The following is a 16,961-nucleotide window of genomic DNA, read 5'->3' as shown; positions in this document are numbered from 1 at the left end:
TTAAACAGGAGGTAAAAAACTGCCATAAAGAAATGGAGATGACAAACAAAAAGGTAGACGAAATAAATAAATCTCTCAAAGATACCCAAGAAAAACAAGAAAAACAAGAAAAAGCAATCAAACAGGTAAGGGAAACAGTACAAGACCTGATAAATGAAATGGAGGTATTGAAGAAAACACAATCTGAGGGACGACTGGAAATGGAAACTCTGAGTAAACGAACAGAAACTTCAGAGACAAGTATTTCCAACCGAATACAAGAGATGGAAGAAAGAATCTCGGACTCTGAAGATACTATAGAAGAAATAAACTCACAGATTAAAGAACTAAACAAATCTAACAAATTCTTAACACAAAACATTCAGGAAATCTGGGACACCATGAAAAGACCAAACCTAAGAATAATTGGGGTAGAAGAAGGAGAAGAATTACAACTCAAAGGCCCAGAAAACATATTCAACAAAATTATAGAAGAAAACTTCCCCAACCTAAAGAAGGATGTTCCTATGAAGGTACAAGAAGCCTACAGAACACCAAATAGACTGGATCAAAAGAAAGCATCCCCACGCCATATAATAATCAAAACACAAAACATACAGAATAAAGAACAGATATTAAGAGCTGCAAAGGAAAAAGGTCAAGTAACATATAAAGGGAAACCCATCAGAATTACACCTGATTTCTCAATGGAAACCATGAAAGCCAGAAGAGCTTGGATAGATGTGCTACAGACACTTAGGGAACATGGATGCAAGCCCAGACTATTATACCCAGCAAAGCTTGCATTCACCATTGATGGAGAAAACAAGATATTCCAGGACAAAAACAGATTTAAACAATACGCAGCCACAAATCCAGCCTTGCAGAAAGTAATAGAAGGAAAATCACAAACCAAGGAGTCCAACAACGCCGACAATAACTCAGGCATCTAGCAACCCTTCACCAGCACAACTAGAAGAAGGGAAACACACAAACTCTACTACTAAAAATGACTGAAGTTAACAACCACTGGTCATTAATATCACTTAATATCAATGGACTCAATTCACCTATAAAAAGGCACAGGCTAAGAGACTGGATACGAAAACAGAATCCAACATTTTGCTGTTTACAAGAAACACACCTCAACCACAAAGACAGGCACCTACTCAGAGTAAAGGGTTGGGAAAAGGTTTATCAAGCAAATGGCCCTAAGAAACAAGCGGGTGTGGCCATACTAATTTCCAACAAAGTTGACTTCAAACTAAAATCAATCAGAAGAGATGGAAAGGGACACTTTATACTCATAACAGGAAAAATCCTTCAGAATGAAGTCTCAATCCTGAATATCTATGCCCCTAATATAAAAGCTCCCACTTATGTAAAAGAAACACTTCTAGAACTCAAGGCAGCCATCAAACCACACACACTAATAGTTGGAGACTTCAACACTCCTCTCTCACCAATGGACAGGTCAATCAGACAGAAACCTAACAGAGAATTGAAAGACTTAATGGAGGTAATGAACCAAATGGACTTAACAGACATCTATAGAACATTCCACCCAAATAGGAAAGAATATACCTTCTTCTCTGCGGCTCATGGAACCTTTTCGAAAATTGACCATATACTTGGTAACAAAGCAAACTTCCACAGTTACATAAAAATATTAGTAACCACCTGTGTCTTATCGGATCACCATGGATTAAAATTAGAATTCAACAACAATGCTACCCCCAGAAGGCCCACAAACTCATGGAAACTGAACAGTCAACTACTGACCCACACCTGGGTCAAGGAAGAAATAAAGAAAGAAATTAAAGTCTTTCTTGAATTTAATGAAAACAAAGACACAACATACTCAAACCTATGGGACACAATGAAAGCAGTGCTAAGAGGAAAGTTCATAGCACTAAGTGCCCACTTAAAGAAAACGGAGAAAGCACTCATTGGTGACTTAACAGCACACCTGAAAGCTCTGGAAAAAAAAGAAGCAGACTCACCTAGGAGAAGTAGAAGACTGGAAATAATCAAACTGAGGGCAGAAATCAACAAAATAGAAACACAGAAAACAATCCAAAGAATCAATGAAACAAGAAGCTGGTTCTTGGAGAAAATCAACAAGATTGAGAAACCCTTAGCCAATCTAATCAAACGGCAGAGGGAGAACACGCAAATTAACAAGATCAGAAATGAAAAGGGGGACATAACCACAGACACAGAGGAAATTCAGAAAATCATTAGATCTTACTACAAAAGCCTGTATGCCACAAAATTGGAAAATGTAAAAGAAATGGACAGTTTTTTAGATAAATACCATATACCAAAGTTAAACCAGGACCAGGTAAATGCTCTAAATCGTCCTGTTAGTCGCGAAGAATTAGAAACTGTTATCAGAAACCTCCCTACCAAAAAGAGCCCAGGACCAGATGGTTTCAATGCGGAATTCTACCAGAACTTCCAAGAAGACCTAATACCTATACTCCTTAAGGTATTTCATAATATAGAAACACAAGAGTCACTGCCAAATTCCTTCTATGAAGCTACAGTTACCCTGATACCTAAACCACACAAAGACTCAACCAAGAAAGAGAATTACAGGCCAATCTCACTCATGAACATGGACGCAAAAATTCTCAATAAAATACTGGCAAACCGAATCCAAGAACACATTAGAAAAATTATCCATTACGATCAAGTAGGCTTCATCCCAGAGATGCAGGGCTGGTTCAACATACGAAAATCTATTAATGTAATCCATCATATAAACAAACTGAAGGAAAAAAACCATATGGTCATCTCATTAGATGCTGAAAAAGCATTTGACAAAATTCAGCACCCTTTTATGATAAAGGTCTTGGAGAGATTAGGGATACAAGGGTCATTCCTAAATATAATAAAAGCTATTTACAGCAAACCGACAGCTAACATCAAATTAAACGGAGAGAAACTCAAGGCTATCCCACTAAATTCAGGAACACGACAAGGCTGTCCACTCTCTCCTTATCTCTTCAATATAGTGCTTGAAGTTCTAGCAATAGCAATAAGACAACATAAGGGAATCAAGGGGATCCAATTTGGAAAGGAAGAAGTTAAACTTTCATTATTTGCAGATGATATGATAGTATACATAAGCGACCCCAAAAACTCCACCAAAGAACTCCTACAGCTGATAAACTCCTTCAGTAACGTGGCAGGATACAAGATCAACTCCAAAAAATCAGTCGCCCTCCTATACACAAAGGATAAGGAAGCAGAGAGGGAAATCAGAGAAGTATCACCTTTCACAATAGCCACAAATAGCATAAGATATCTGGGAGTATCGCTAACCAAGGAAGTGAAGGATTTATATGACAAGAACTTTAAGTCTTTGAAGAAAGAAATTGAAGAGGATACCAGAAAATGGAAGGATCTCCCCTGCTCGTGGATTGGGAGGATGAACATAGTAAAAATGGCAATTCTACCAAAAGCAATCTATAGATTCAATGCAATCCCAATCAAGGTCCCATTAAAATTCTTCACAGAGATTGAGAAGACAATAATCAACTTTATATGGAAAAACAAGAAACCCAGGATAGCCAAAAAAATCTTATACAATAAAGGTACTTCTGGAGGCATTACCATCCCTGACTTCAAACTCTATTACAGAGCTACAGTATTGAAAACGGCTTGGTATTGGCATAAGAACAGAGAAGTTGACCAATGGAATCGTATAGAAGACCCGGATCTTAAACCACAAACCTATGAACACCTGATTTTTGATAAAGGAGCCAAAAGTACACAATGGAAAAAAGAGGGCATCTTCAACAAATGGTGCTGGCATAACTGGATGTCAACCTGTAGAAGAATGAAAGTAGATCCATATCTATCACCATGCACAAAACTCAAGTCCAAATGGATTAAAGACCTCAATATTAATTTGAACACATTGAGATTGATAGAGGAGAAAGTGGGAAGTACTCTACAACAAATGGGCACAGGGAACCGTTTCCTATGCATAACCCCAGCTGCACAGACTTTAAGGGCAACATTGAATAAATGGGACCTCCTGAAGTTGAGCAGCTTCTGTAAAGCAAAGGACATTGTCACTAAGACACAAAGGCAGCCTACTGACTGGGAAAAGATCTTCACCAACCCTGCAACTGACAAAGGTCTGATCTCTAAAATATATAAGGAACTCAAGAGACTAGACGGTAAAATGCCAATTAACCCAATTAAAAAATGGGGCGATGAACTGAGCAGAGAATTCTCAACAGAAGAAGTTCGAATGGCCAAAAGACACTTAAGGTCATGCTCAACCTCCCTAGCTATCAGGGAAATGCAAATCAAAACAACTTTGAGATATCATCTCACACCTGTCAGATTGGCTAAAATCCAAAACACCAATAATAACCTTTGCTGGAGAGGTTGTGGGGTAAGGGGCACACTCATCCATTGCTGGTGGGAATGCAAACTTGTGCAACCACTTTGGAAAGCAGTGTGGCGGTTTCTCAGGAAATTCGGGATCAACCTACCCCAGGACCCAGCAATTCCACTATTGGGAATCTACCCACGAGATGCCCAATCATACAACAAAAGCATATGCTCATCTATGTTCATAGCAGCATTATTTGTAATAGCCAGATCCTGGAGACAGCCTAGATGCCCATCAGTGGAAGAATGGATGAAGAAACTGTGGAATATATACATGCTAGAATACTACTCAGCGGTAAAAAACAATGACATCTTGAATTTTGCAGGCAAATGGATGGAAATAGAAAACACTATTCTGAGTGAGGTAACCCAGACCCATAAAGATGAACATGGGATGTACTCACTCATAATCGGTTTCTAGCCATGATTATAGGACATCGAGCCTATAAGTTTGGGATCCTTGAGAAGATAATAAGAAGGTGAACTCCCAAAAAAGATATAGTAATCCTCCTGGATATTGGAAGTAGACACGATCGCCAGGCAAAATTGGGAACTTGAGGGTTGGGCGAGACTGGGCCAAGGGAAGATGGGGAGAGAAAAGTGTGAAGGGGAGAGCGGGGGGAGCTCGGAGGAATGGGGTGCTTGGGATATAGGAAGGGTGGATATGAGAGCAGGGAAGCATATATCTGAATTTAAGGAGCTACCTGAGGGTTGTCAAGAGACTTGACCCTAGAGGGGTTCCCAGGTTTCCAGGGAGACGCCCCCAGTTAGTTCCTTGGGCAGCTGAGGAGAGGGAGCCTGAAAAGGCCAGTTCCTATAGCCATACTGATGAATTTCTTGCATATCACCATAGAACCTCCACCTGACGATAGATGAAGAAAATGACAGAGCCCCACATTGGAGCACTGGACTGAGCTCCCAAGGTCCTGATGAGGAGCAGAAGGAGAGAGAACATGAGAAAGAAAGTCAGGACCGTGAGGGAACCTCCAGCTGGCGACAGATGGGGAAGGTGACTGAGCCCCACATTGGAACACTGGACTGAGCTCCCAAGGTCCCGATGAGGAGCAGAAGGAGCGAGAACATGAGGGAGAAAGTCAGGAACGAGAGGGGTGCGTTCACTCATGGAGACGGTGGGACAGAACTAATGGGAGATCACCAACTCCAGTTGGAATGGGACTGATGGATCATGCGACCAAACCCGTCTCTCTGAGTGTGGCCAACAGCGGGGGCTGACTGAGAAGCAAAGGACAATGGCTCTGGGCTCTGATTCTTCTTCATGGACGGGCTCTGTGGGAGCCTTCTCAGCTTGGTCGATCACCTTCCTGGACCTGGGGGGAGTTGGGAGGACCTTGGTCTTAGCATAGAGTGGGGAACCCTGATGGCTCCTTGGCCTTGAGAGGGAGGGAGGGGAGGTATGGGTGGAGGGGAGGGGAGGGAAGGGGGAGAAGGAGGGGAGAGAAAGGGGAGAAGGAGGGGAGGGAGGGGGGAGGAGGAGGGAAGGAGATTGAAATTTTTAAATATAAAAAAAATAAACCATGAGAATGAAAAAAAAAAGAAAAAAAAGAAAAAAAAAAAAGAAAACAAAAATAAAAACAAGACATGGATACATTATCTATATGACTAAATCTGATTCAGCACTCTATGATTATCATTAATAACAGAAGCAACTAAAACTTGAACATTTCAAATAAATAATTTTGCTAAAAGCAAATACTTTATACATTACCTGGGTATGGTTTTCCTTAGAATCTGAACTATTAATTTCTGGATGCTCATGAAGGTCTTTTCTTTTCCCCTCACAGACAGTCTGCTTACATGTGGAATCTGAAAACAAGTTTCCAGCTTTGCGCCTGGTCAAATCCAATGATGTCTGGGAACTTTTCAAGCACTCCTTTTTTTCCTGCTTATTCTTTGACTTTCTAGAATCTACACTGAAGACGTTTCCTTTTACAAGCTTCTGGATGGTGCCAGAGGGCTTTTTGGGAATTTTGAAGCTAATCTTCTTCCTTCCAGAGTCAAACGGTTCCTTGATTATATTGTTGAAATTATAATTCTGAGGAAGCTGATTTTTCTTATATTTCTCCAATTCTTCAGAACTGTCTCTGAGTTTACTATTCTTTTCTTTCTTGAATTCCTTCATATTCTCCTGAATAAGTGAATGGGGCCAATTCTTCTCCTCTGTCCAGCCTTCAGCTTTAGATTTTGTATCTTTGGTAATTTTAATGCTGTGATGTTTTTTTATTTCATAATCAAGCTTACTTCCAATATTTGTCAATTTACTATCTTTAAGTTTAGTATCTTTAGTTCCATTTGATGAACAACTCTGTGAAGTAACTTGATTGTTATATGATGTTACTTGGAGTTTAGTAGGTCCTTCAGTTGAAGAACTGAATTTTGGTCTCTTTCTGGGCGTGTCAACTTCTACATTCGATCTATAAAGCAGCACAGAAATGTGTTGTATTTGTTCACATACTGTTGAAATGTGTCATTATGTTAAGAGTTAATTGGGCTGGTTCTACACTTAAAAATAAAAGAAACAGGGCTGGAGAGATGGCTCGGTGCTTAGGAGTTCATACCACTCATGCAAAGGGCCTGAGTTTCATTCCCAGCACCCACACTGGGTAGCTCACAATTGTCTGTAACTTAATGTACACATTATTCTTTTTATGTTGATCCCCATTATTAACAAGAAACTCCTTAACTATAAAACTCTTTCAAGTTTTTAATCCAAAGAATGAAGAAATTAAAGGAAAATAATTTCATTCTCTCCATCATTCTTCACATTCGTTAATTGTATTCACATGAAGGCTATTAACATAATTTTAGAGCCTTGTCTATAATTTAGTAAATTGTATGCTCTTTCACAGGTAATCTATAAAAGTAATCTATAAATAATTTCTAAGTAAGCTTTATAAGTTCTCTACTAGCACATAAAATGAAGCCATGTATCTTATTATAATTATGTATCGAAACCAGTTCCATGGAGTTAATAATAATCCATACTGAGTCTGGGTGCATTTATACAACAGTTTTGATAGATTTTTCTAATTTCACTCAACTTTTTTTTATTTACTTATTTATTTTTGGTTTTTCAAGACAGTGTTTCTCTGTGTAGTCCTGAAACTCACTCTGTAGACCAGGCTGGCCTCAAACTCTGCCTCCTGAGTGGTAAGATTAAAGGCATGTTACCACCACTGCCTGGCTTTTTGCTTTTTTTCCTCAACTTTTTTCTTAAACTTCTAGTAATCTATGATATTACCAGAAATATCTGCATGCAAAACAATACTAAACAAAGTGAATAAAACGTTTACCAAATTTAAACATTTTTTAGTCTTGGGCCAGCAAAGTGGCTCAATTGGGTAAAGGTACTTGCCACCACTAAGCCTGACAACTTGAGTTCAATCCCTGGAATCCACATAGTGGCTAAAGAAAACCTACTCACACAAGTTGTTCTCTGATCGCCACATACATACCAAAGCACATATATACTCCCCAGCATAAAATAAATATAGAAGTAATTAAAATTTAGATAAACAAATATTTAATCCAGATGTTTATCATGGTGCCTCAAGATAAGGGAAGAGGATCATGAGTTGAAGATCTAACCTAGGCTACATGACAAGCTCCAAGCTCCAGGCCAGCCTGCTCTACATGGCAACAACCTGTCCCAGAATCCCAAGGGTAGGGATATAACCAAATGACAGAGTGCTTGCCTAGCACATACAAGATACTGGGGTTCGAGCCCAAGTACTGGGAAAAAAAAATCTTTTAGTGTCATTAATTCTGAGCTAAAACTGTAAAAGATGTGGATAAAAGAGAGAATTTACCTTTTCAAATCTTGTTTTCTGTTTGTATTATAGTATACAATGTCTGTATCATCTGATTTCTGAAATTTAAAAAAAAAACAATTATTTAGAAAATATAAATTGTGTACTGTTGTTACAGTTACAGGGAAGAAGAATGGGAAACGTCCATGTTCATCAACAGGCTGTTATAATAGTTTACTTAATCTTTCTAATCATCTTGGGCCAGACATTATCATTTTTATTTTATAAACAAAGCACGCAAAGCTTACAGAGTTTGGCATCTTTCTGATCATCACAGTGGAAGTAGGTGGCACTATCATGATCCAAAATACATCTGTCTGACTCAATTCCACTGTCCCATATATGTACTCTGAGGATCCAGACACAAAAAGATAAAGGAGACATAAAGAATATGTATAAAGAGTCTTATATAACTAAATGTCAAAGTAGAATACAGTCAGTATATGCTAAGATTTCAAAACACCATCACTAAAAGGTGAAAGATACTCGTGAGAAAAGATAAGCAGAACATATGTGAAAGATTGAAAGCAGTAAGTGATAAGAACTTAGCAGAAAAAAGTAAATTAACTGAGCTAGAGGGAGAGTGATTTTGTCATAGAGCAAAGAAAGGGAAAAGGGCAGTGAGGAGAGGATAAATCAAATAGCTAAGATTAGACCAAATTTAATTTGGCAGAGGACAAATAAGAAGATTGGGGGCTGGTAGCGTGTATACTCAGCATGTGTAAGACCTTGGGTCTAATCCCCTGCACGAGAAGACTGATATAAAAAAACAATAAACTGCCAACAAAGTCTCCTAGAAATGGGGTATATAGAGCCCAAACTGGCCATCTTCTCTAACCAGGCAGGCTCCTAGCAGCAGGACTGGGTGGTCGATCCAGCTACATCCAGCTACAGAACCTCCAGTCTACAACTTGTCCTACCTGTGTTAGGGTAATGGTGTTGCAGACCTTGTGGGAGTGGCCAACACATGACTGGTCCAACTTGTCACCCATATGAGAGAGAGCCTACAGCCTATGCCTGGCACTGCCTGGAGGGCCAGTAACCAGAGGCAGGACAGCCCAAAGACCCAGGAAGAACCAAATACAACAAGCAAAGAAAAAAAAGTCAATGAAATGATTTCTAAGGATATTCTGCTATACTCATAGAAGAGTGTAGCCCATTAATAATAATAATGCCATTAGAGGGGCATTATTCAGCAACTGATGCAGACACCCACAGTCAAACACTAGGTGGAGCCAAGGCAAACCTGCAAAAAAAGGGGGGGGGCGGGCTAAGTCAGAGGCGTAGAGGACACCAGAAGAACAAGGCCCACAGAATCAACTAAGCAGGACTCATAGGAGTTCACAGAAACTGAAGTAACAAACACAGACCCTGTATGGGTCTGACTAGATTTTCTGCATATACCTTATGGTTGTGTGGCTAAGTATTCTAGTGGATTCCCAACAATGTGAGTAGGGTGATATCTCTGACACTTTTGCCTATGCTTGGGACCCTTTTCCTCCAACTGGGTTGCCATGTCCAGCAGTGACATGAGGGTTTGTGCTCAGTCTTACTCTATCTTGTTAAGCCATGTTTGACAGATATCTATAGGAGGTCTGTTTTTCTTTATTTTTTAAGGGAAACTGAGGAGGAGTTGATCTGGGGGAGAGTGACTGGAGGAGTAGAGGAAGAAACTGTAGTGGGGCTGTAATGTGTGAGAGAAGAATAAAAATTTAAAAAATACCATTTTAATCTTTTGTAACATATCTTTATTCTTTTCTTCCTTCCTATTTCCTTTCTTTCTTTGGAAATGGGAATCTCATTCTATACCCCAGGCTGAACTAGAACTGTATAACCGAGGCTAACCTCAAATTTGCAGAAATCCTCCTGGCCTTTAGCTTCCTGAGTGCTGATATTCAAGTGTTACCTAGACTGTGGAGGTGAAGACAAGTGAATTCTGGAAGCTCACTGGCCAAAGAGCCTAGTCAAATCAGTAAGCTCCTGGTTTATGAAATACTGCTTCCAATGTAAGATGAGAATGACTAAGGAGCACATTCAATATTGGCTTCTTGCCTCCATGCAACATGTACACACAACAACATGAACACACAGACACCGTATACCCCAAGACACAAAATTATACATCCCTGGGTGTAAAAAAGAAAAAAATATTAAAACACAGTTCTGCATACCTAGAACTTTAACTACTCCTCCTTTATCCATCACTTCATCACAGTATCACTGAAACCAGTACTTCATGAGTCACCCATAAACTAGCTTCATGTGCTTAACTGGCTGTTATTGTTTTAACCATTAGTGAAAGAACAGACAGAACTCTAGATTTGGCTCTGTTGCAGCATATAATATTATATTAATGAACAAATTATTTGATTTTGTGTATCTAAATTTCTTATCTCAATTTATAAATCTGGGAGTGTAAGCAATGTATCTGTTTCAATTACTTCAAAAGGAGAATGTAAGCCAAGCCTGGTGGTACATGCCTACAATTTTTGCATTTAAGAAGCAGGAAGATTGCAAGTTCCAAAGTTCCAAATCTACCTGATGTATGAGCTACATAATAAGACCTTGTCTCAATAAATAAACTATAAAAATAAATATGACAGTACATAAGAAGACAGAAAAATTATCTAAATTTATTTTTATGTTCCCTAATGCTATGTAATAGGGTCTACCAACCTAAGAAATAAAACCTGCTGGGGTGGTGATACACACTTTTAATCCCAGCACTCGGGAGAGGCAGGGTGAGACTGAGGCCAGTCTGGTTTATGTTATCAAGCTCCAGGAGAGCCAAGGCTACATAACAAAAGCCTGTCTCAAAAAAAGTAAAAACCTGAAAAATTACTTTTGGCAAATAAAAGGAAAAACAAAACACTGATTGGCTTTCACAAACTAAGCATGACAGAAAAAAGTTACAGAAAAATACAGAGAGAAGTTTTATATCATAGACCCTCTAACTGTATATTAAAATTTTACTATGTTGGGGCTAGAGAGAGGGCTCAGTGGTTAAGAGCACTAGTTGCTCTTCCAGAGGACCTGAGTTCAATTCCCAGCATCAACATGGTGCCTCACAACCATATGTAATGATATCTGGTGCCCTCTTCTGGCCCTCAGGCATACACACAGACAGAACACTGTATAGATAATAAATAAATCGAAAAAAAAAAAACAAAAAAACTTTACTATGTCTATGTACACTGAGGATCACATGCCTATGGTTTCAACTACGTGGAAGAGTAAAGCAGGACTGAGTCATCTAATAGTTCAAGGCCAGCCTCAGCAATATACTCAGAGTCAAGTTAGAAAAAGAGAAAGAGAGAGAAAGAAACAAACAGACAAACAAGCTGGGCGGTGGTGTCACACACCTTTAATCCCAGCACTCAGGAGGCAGGAGGCAGGAGGCAGGCGGGTCTCTGTGAGTTCGAGGTCAATCTGGTCTAAACAGTGAGTTCCAGGACAGACTCCAAAGCTACAGAGAAACCCTGTCTCAAAAATCCAAAAACAAACAAAAAATAATTAAAACTTCAAAATAACATTTATTGAGCTATGTATTTAAACACTTACCAGTTTTCTCTTCTTGGCTGAAATAGGTTTAATACAGTGTGTTGAACTAGTAGAGCCTGCTGAGATTTCTCCCTCCTTGTCCTAAACGTCATTCAGGAGAAAAAGAAAATCAACGGAAAAGCGCAAAATAAAGCATAATTTATTCACTATTATAAATTTACATTCTCATTTAAAAATGAGCTCTGAGGACATTTAGAGACACAAATTTAGTACGAAGGGAGCTCAACTAGAGGACTCAAGGAGAAAATAGAAGCTCTGGAGATATCTACTCATCTATAAACTGAAGACAAGAACAATCAGATAAGAACACTGTGAGACACCATTATCATAGTGGACTTCAGTCCATAAAATAAAACCAGAAGTCCCACTTTTCAGTGGACCTTGAACTCAAAAGGCTGAAGGCTGAAAGCAATGTTGTTTGAAGTATCAACTTTGGACCAAAGATGTATCAAACAATGAGGCGAGTCTTTAAATAAATAAATAAAAACTGTTCTTGCCTCCATAAAAGTTACAATCTAGTGCGGAAATTTAAAAATAAACAACTAATGTGTTTAGATGTCAGATGATGTAAAGAGAAAATCTCAATACTGAACATCCATGCCCCAAATACAAGGGCACCCAGATATGTAAAAGAAACACTTCTAAAACTTATATGACACATTAAGCCCCACACACTAACACTGGGAGATTTCAACACCCCACTCTCACCACTGGACAGGTCTGCCAGACAGAAAAATAACAGAGAAATAAGGGAACTAACAGATGTTATGACTCAAATGGACTAAACTGACATCTACAGAATATTCTATCCAAACATAAAAGATATATCTTCTTCTCAGTAGCTCAAGGAATCTTCTCAAAAATTGACCACATACTCGGTAACTAAACAAACCTCAACAGATACAAAAACCTTGGAATAACCCCATGTATCTTATCGAATCACCATGGCTTAAAATTAGAATTCAACAGCAAAACTAAATCCAGAAAACCCACAAACACGTGGAAATTAAATAATGCTCACCTGAAGCATCAATGGGTCAAAAAAGAAATAAAGGGAGAAATTAAAGACTTCCAAAAATTCAATGAAAAGGACACACAACATACCCAAATTTATGGAACACAATGAAAGCAGTGTTAAGAGGAAAGTTCATAGCACTAAATGCCTATATAACGAAGCTGGAACAATCCCACACTAGTGAGTTAACAGAACACCTAAAAACTCACTCAAGAGAACTAACGCAGCAGGAAATAATCAAATTGAGAGCTGAAAGCAACAAAATAGACAAACCTTTATCCAAACTAATCAAAAGGGAGAGAGAATATCTAAATTAACAAAATCAGAAATAAAAAGGGGACATAACAACAGACACGGAAGAAATCCAGAGAATCATTAGGTCGTATTTTGAAAGCCTGTACTCCACAAAATTGGAAAACTTAAAGGAAATGAACAACATTCTGGATAAGTATCACTTACAAAAATTAAATCAAGACCAGATAAGCAAATTAAATAGGCCTATAACTGCTAAAGAAATAGAAACAGTTATCAAAAGTCTCCCAACCAAAAACAGCCTAGGCCAGAGGGTTTCAGTTCAGAATTCTACAAGATTTTCAAAGAAGAACTAATACTCCTCAAATTGTTCCACACAATAGAAAGAGAAGGAACATTGCCAAACTATTTTTACGAGGCTACAATTACCCTGATACCCAAGCCACATAAAGACTAAGATAGAGAATTACAGACCAATCTCATTCATGAATGTTGATGCAAAAATACTCAATAAAATACTGGCAAATCAAACCAAGAACACATCAGGAAAATCATCCACCATGATCAAGTTGGCTTCATCCCAGAGATGCAGGTCTGGTTCAACATATGAAAATCTGTCAATGTAATCCACCATATAAACAAACTGAAAAATAAAAACCACATGATCATCTCATTAGATGCTAAAAGAGCCTTCAACAAAATACAACATCCCTTCATGATAAATGTCTTGGAGAGAGCCAGGATACAAAGTACATACCTAAGCAAAATAAAGGCAATATACAGCAAGCCAACAGCTAACATCAAACTAAATAGAGAGAAACTCACAGCAATCCCATTGAAATCAGGAAGAAGGCAAGGTTGTCCACTCTATACATATCTATTAAATATAGCTAGAACAATGAGACACCAAAAGGAGATCAAGGGGATACAAATATGAAAAGAAGTCAAACTCTAGTTATTTGCCCAGCTAGCTCAGTTGGTAGAGAAAGCATGAAACTCTTAATCTCAGGGTCGTGGGTTCAAGCCCCACGTTGGGCGCCATTCTGTAGTGATGACGTGAGCAGGCCTGCTTTTCGTCCCACCCAGCTCCCACAAGGCTAGCTTTACACCCGAAATAACAACACACAAATTGTATTCTTTTAAACACTGCCTGGCCCATTATCTCTAGCCTCTTACTGGCCAACTTTCACATCTTGCTTTAACCCATATTTAGTAATGTGTGTAGCACCTCTGTGGTGTCTTACCAGGAAAGATTCAGCATGTCTGACCTGGTGGCTGGCTCCATGGCGTCTGTCTCAGAGAGGAGAGGCATGGCGTCTGCCTGAGGCATCTGCCTTCTACCCAGCATCCTGTTCTGTTTACTCCACCTATCTAAATCCTGCCCTATCAAAAAGCCAAGGCAGTTTCTTTATTAACCAATGAGAGTCCTCCATCATTGACTCCAAAAATTCTATCAAGAAGCCGGGCAGTGGTGGCATACGTCTTTAATCCCAGCACTCAGAAGGCAGAGGCAGGTGGCTCTCTGTGAGTTCGAGACCATGCTGGTGTACAGAGCTAGTTCCAGGACAGGCTCCAAAGCTACAGAGAAACCCTGTCTCGAAAAACAAAAACAAAACAAAACAAAACAAAAACAAACAAAAAAATTCTACCAAGGAACTTCTACAACTCAAACACTTTCAGTAATGTAGCAGGATACAAGATTACTCAAAAAAATCAGTAGCCTTCCTGTACACAGATGATAAATGGGCTAAGAAAGAGATCAGAGAAACATCACCTTTCACAAGAGCCAAAAATAGCATAAAATATCTCAGATTTTTGGTCAGTAACTCTAACCAAACAAGTAGGAGACCTGTATGACAAGAACTTTAAATATTTGAAGAAATTGAAGACACAAGAAAACGGAAAGATCTTGCATGTTCATGGGTAGATATAATTAACATAGTAAAAATGGCAATCTTACCAAAAGCAACCTACAGATTCAATGCAATGTCCATCAAAATCCCAGCAAAATTCTTCACAGACCTCGAAAAAATACTCAACTTCTTAAGGAAAAGCAAAAAACCCAGGATAGCCAAAACAATCCTGTACAATAAAGGAACTTCTAGAGGCATCACAATTCCTGACTTCCAACTCTACTACAGAGCTACAGTACTGGAAACAGTTTGGTATTGGCATAAAAACAGACAGGAGGACCAGTGGAACTGAATCAAAGACCCAGATATCAATCCACACACCTTCAAACACCTGATTTTTTGACAAAGAAGCAAAAAAATATGAAATGGAAAAAACAAAGCATATTCAAAAAATGATGCTGGCATAACTGGATATCAACATGTAGAAGAATGAAAATAGATCCATATCTATCACCATTCACAAAACTCATCCAAATGGATCAAAGACTTCAACATAGAGCCAGTCACATTAAACCTCATACAAGAGAAAGTGGGAAGTACACTTTTAACATATTGGCGCAGGAGACCACTTCCTAAATATAACTCCAGTAGCACAGACACTGAGAGAAACAATTAATAAATGGGACCTCCTGAAACTGAAAAGCTTCTGTAAAGTAAAGAACACAGTCAACAAGACAAAACGACAGCCTACAGAGTGAGAAAAGATCATTAACCCCACATTGGACCAGAGATCTTATCTCCAAAATATACAAAGAACTCAAGAAATTGGTCATCAAAAGAACACATAATCCAATTTTAAAAATGGAGTACAGACCTAAACAGAGAACTCTCAACAGAGATGAGAACTCTAAAATGGCTGAAAGACACTTAAGGAAATGTTCAACATCCTTAGTTATCAGAGAAATGCAAGTCAAAACAACTCTGAGATTCCATCTTACATCTGTAAGAATGGCCAAGATCAAAAATACTGATGACAACTTATGCTGGAGAGGATGTGGAGTAAAGGGAACACTCCTCCATTGCCGGTGTGAGTGCAAACTGTACAGCCCCTTTGGATATCAGTATGGAGATTTCTCAGAAAATTAGGAAACAACCTTCCTCAAGACCCAGCAATAACACTTTTGGGTATAAACCCAAAGGATACTCAATTGTACCAAAAGGACATGTGCTCAACTATATTCATAGCAGCTTTGTTTGTCATAGCCAGAACTTGGAAACAACCTAAATGCCCCTCGACCGAAAAATGGATAAGGGAAATGTGGTACATTTACACAAGGGAGCACTACACAGCAGAAAAAAATAATGACATCTTGAAATTTGCAGGCAAATGGATGGATCTAGAAAATATCATATTGAGCCGGGCGGTGGTGGCGCACGCCTTTAATCCCAGCACTCGGGAGGCAGAGGCAGGTGGATCTCTGAGTTCGAGGCCAGCCTGGTCTACAAGAGCTAGCTCCAGGACAGGCTCTAGAAACTACAGGGAAACCCTGTCTCGATAAACCAAAAAAAGAAAATATCATATTGAGTGAGGTAACTCAGACCCAGAAAGACAAATATTATATGCACTCACTCATAAGTGGCTTTTAGGCATAAAGTCAAGAAAACCAGCCTACAATTCACAATCCCAGAGAACCTAGACAACAATGAGGACGCTAAGAAAGGCATACGTGGATCTAATCTACATGGAAAGTAGAAAAAGACAAGATCTCCTGAGTAAATTGGGAGCATGGGGACCATGAGAGAGGGCTGAAGGGGAGGGGAGAGAGAGGTAGAGAAGGAAGAAGAGAAAAATATATAGCTCAATAAAATCAATAATAAAAAAGTGTCAGGATGCTTTGGATGAAATAAAACAGAAAAAGAAGGTGGGCAAGAGAGGTGAAGTGGTATTAAGTAGAAAGATCTGCAGTTTTAAAATGTGTTCATACAAGATTCCATTGATAAACTAACAGCTGAATAGAGACCTAAATAAAGAAACAAGGGCTGGGTATGCAGCATGCATAA

At 38.9% G+C, this 16,961-nt stretch overlaps 1 protein-coding gene across 7 annotated transcripts in view; it reads right to left on the bottom strand.

The window, feature by feature from the left end:
- Swt1 (SWT1 RNA endoribonuclease homolog) overlaps positions 1-16,961 on the bottom strand; it is an 83,466-nt gene that overhangs the window by 55,465 nt on the left and 11,040 nt on the right. For all 7 annotated transcript variants that reach the window (XM_038349038.1, XM_038349034.1, XM_038349035.1 and 4 more), the window contains 3 exons: positions 11,781-11,861; positions 8,220-8,278; positions 6,119-6,824 (listed from right to left, as the gene is read on the bottom strand). In XM_038349038.1, the coding sequence (XP_038204966.1) occupies positions 6,119-6,824; positions 8,220-8,278; positions 11,781-11,861 (846 nt within the window). The remainder of the gene's footprint in view (positions 1-6,118; positions 6,825-8,219; positions 8,279-11,780; positions 11,862-16,961) is intronic.

The sequence above is a fragment of the Arvicola amphibius genome, chromosome 12 (genome assembly GCF_903992535.2).
Source record: "Arvicola amphibius chromosome 12, mArvAmp1.2, whole genome shotgun sequence".
NCBI classification, from domain to species: domain Eukaryota; kingdom Metazoa; phylum Chordata; class Mammalia; order Rodentia; family Cricetidae; genus Arvicola; species Arvicola amphibius.
This window is presented reverse-complemented; position numbering and strand designations above follow the sequence as displayed.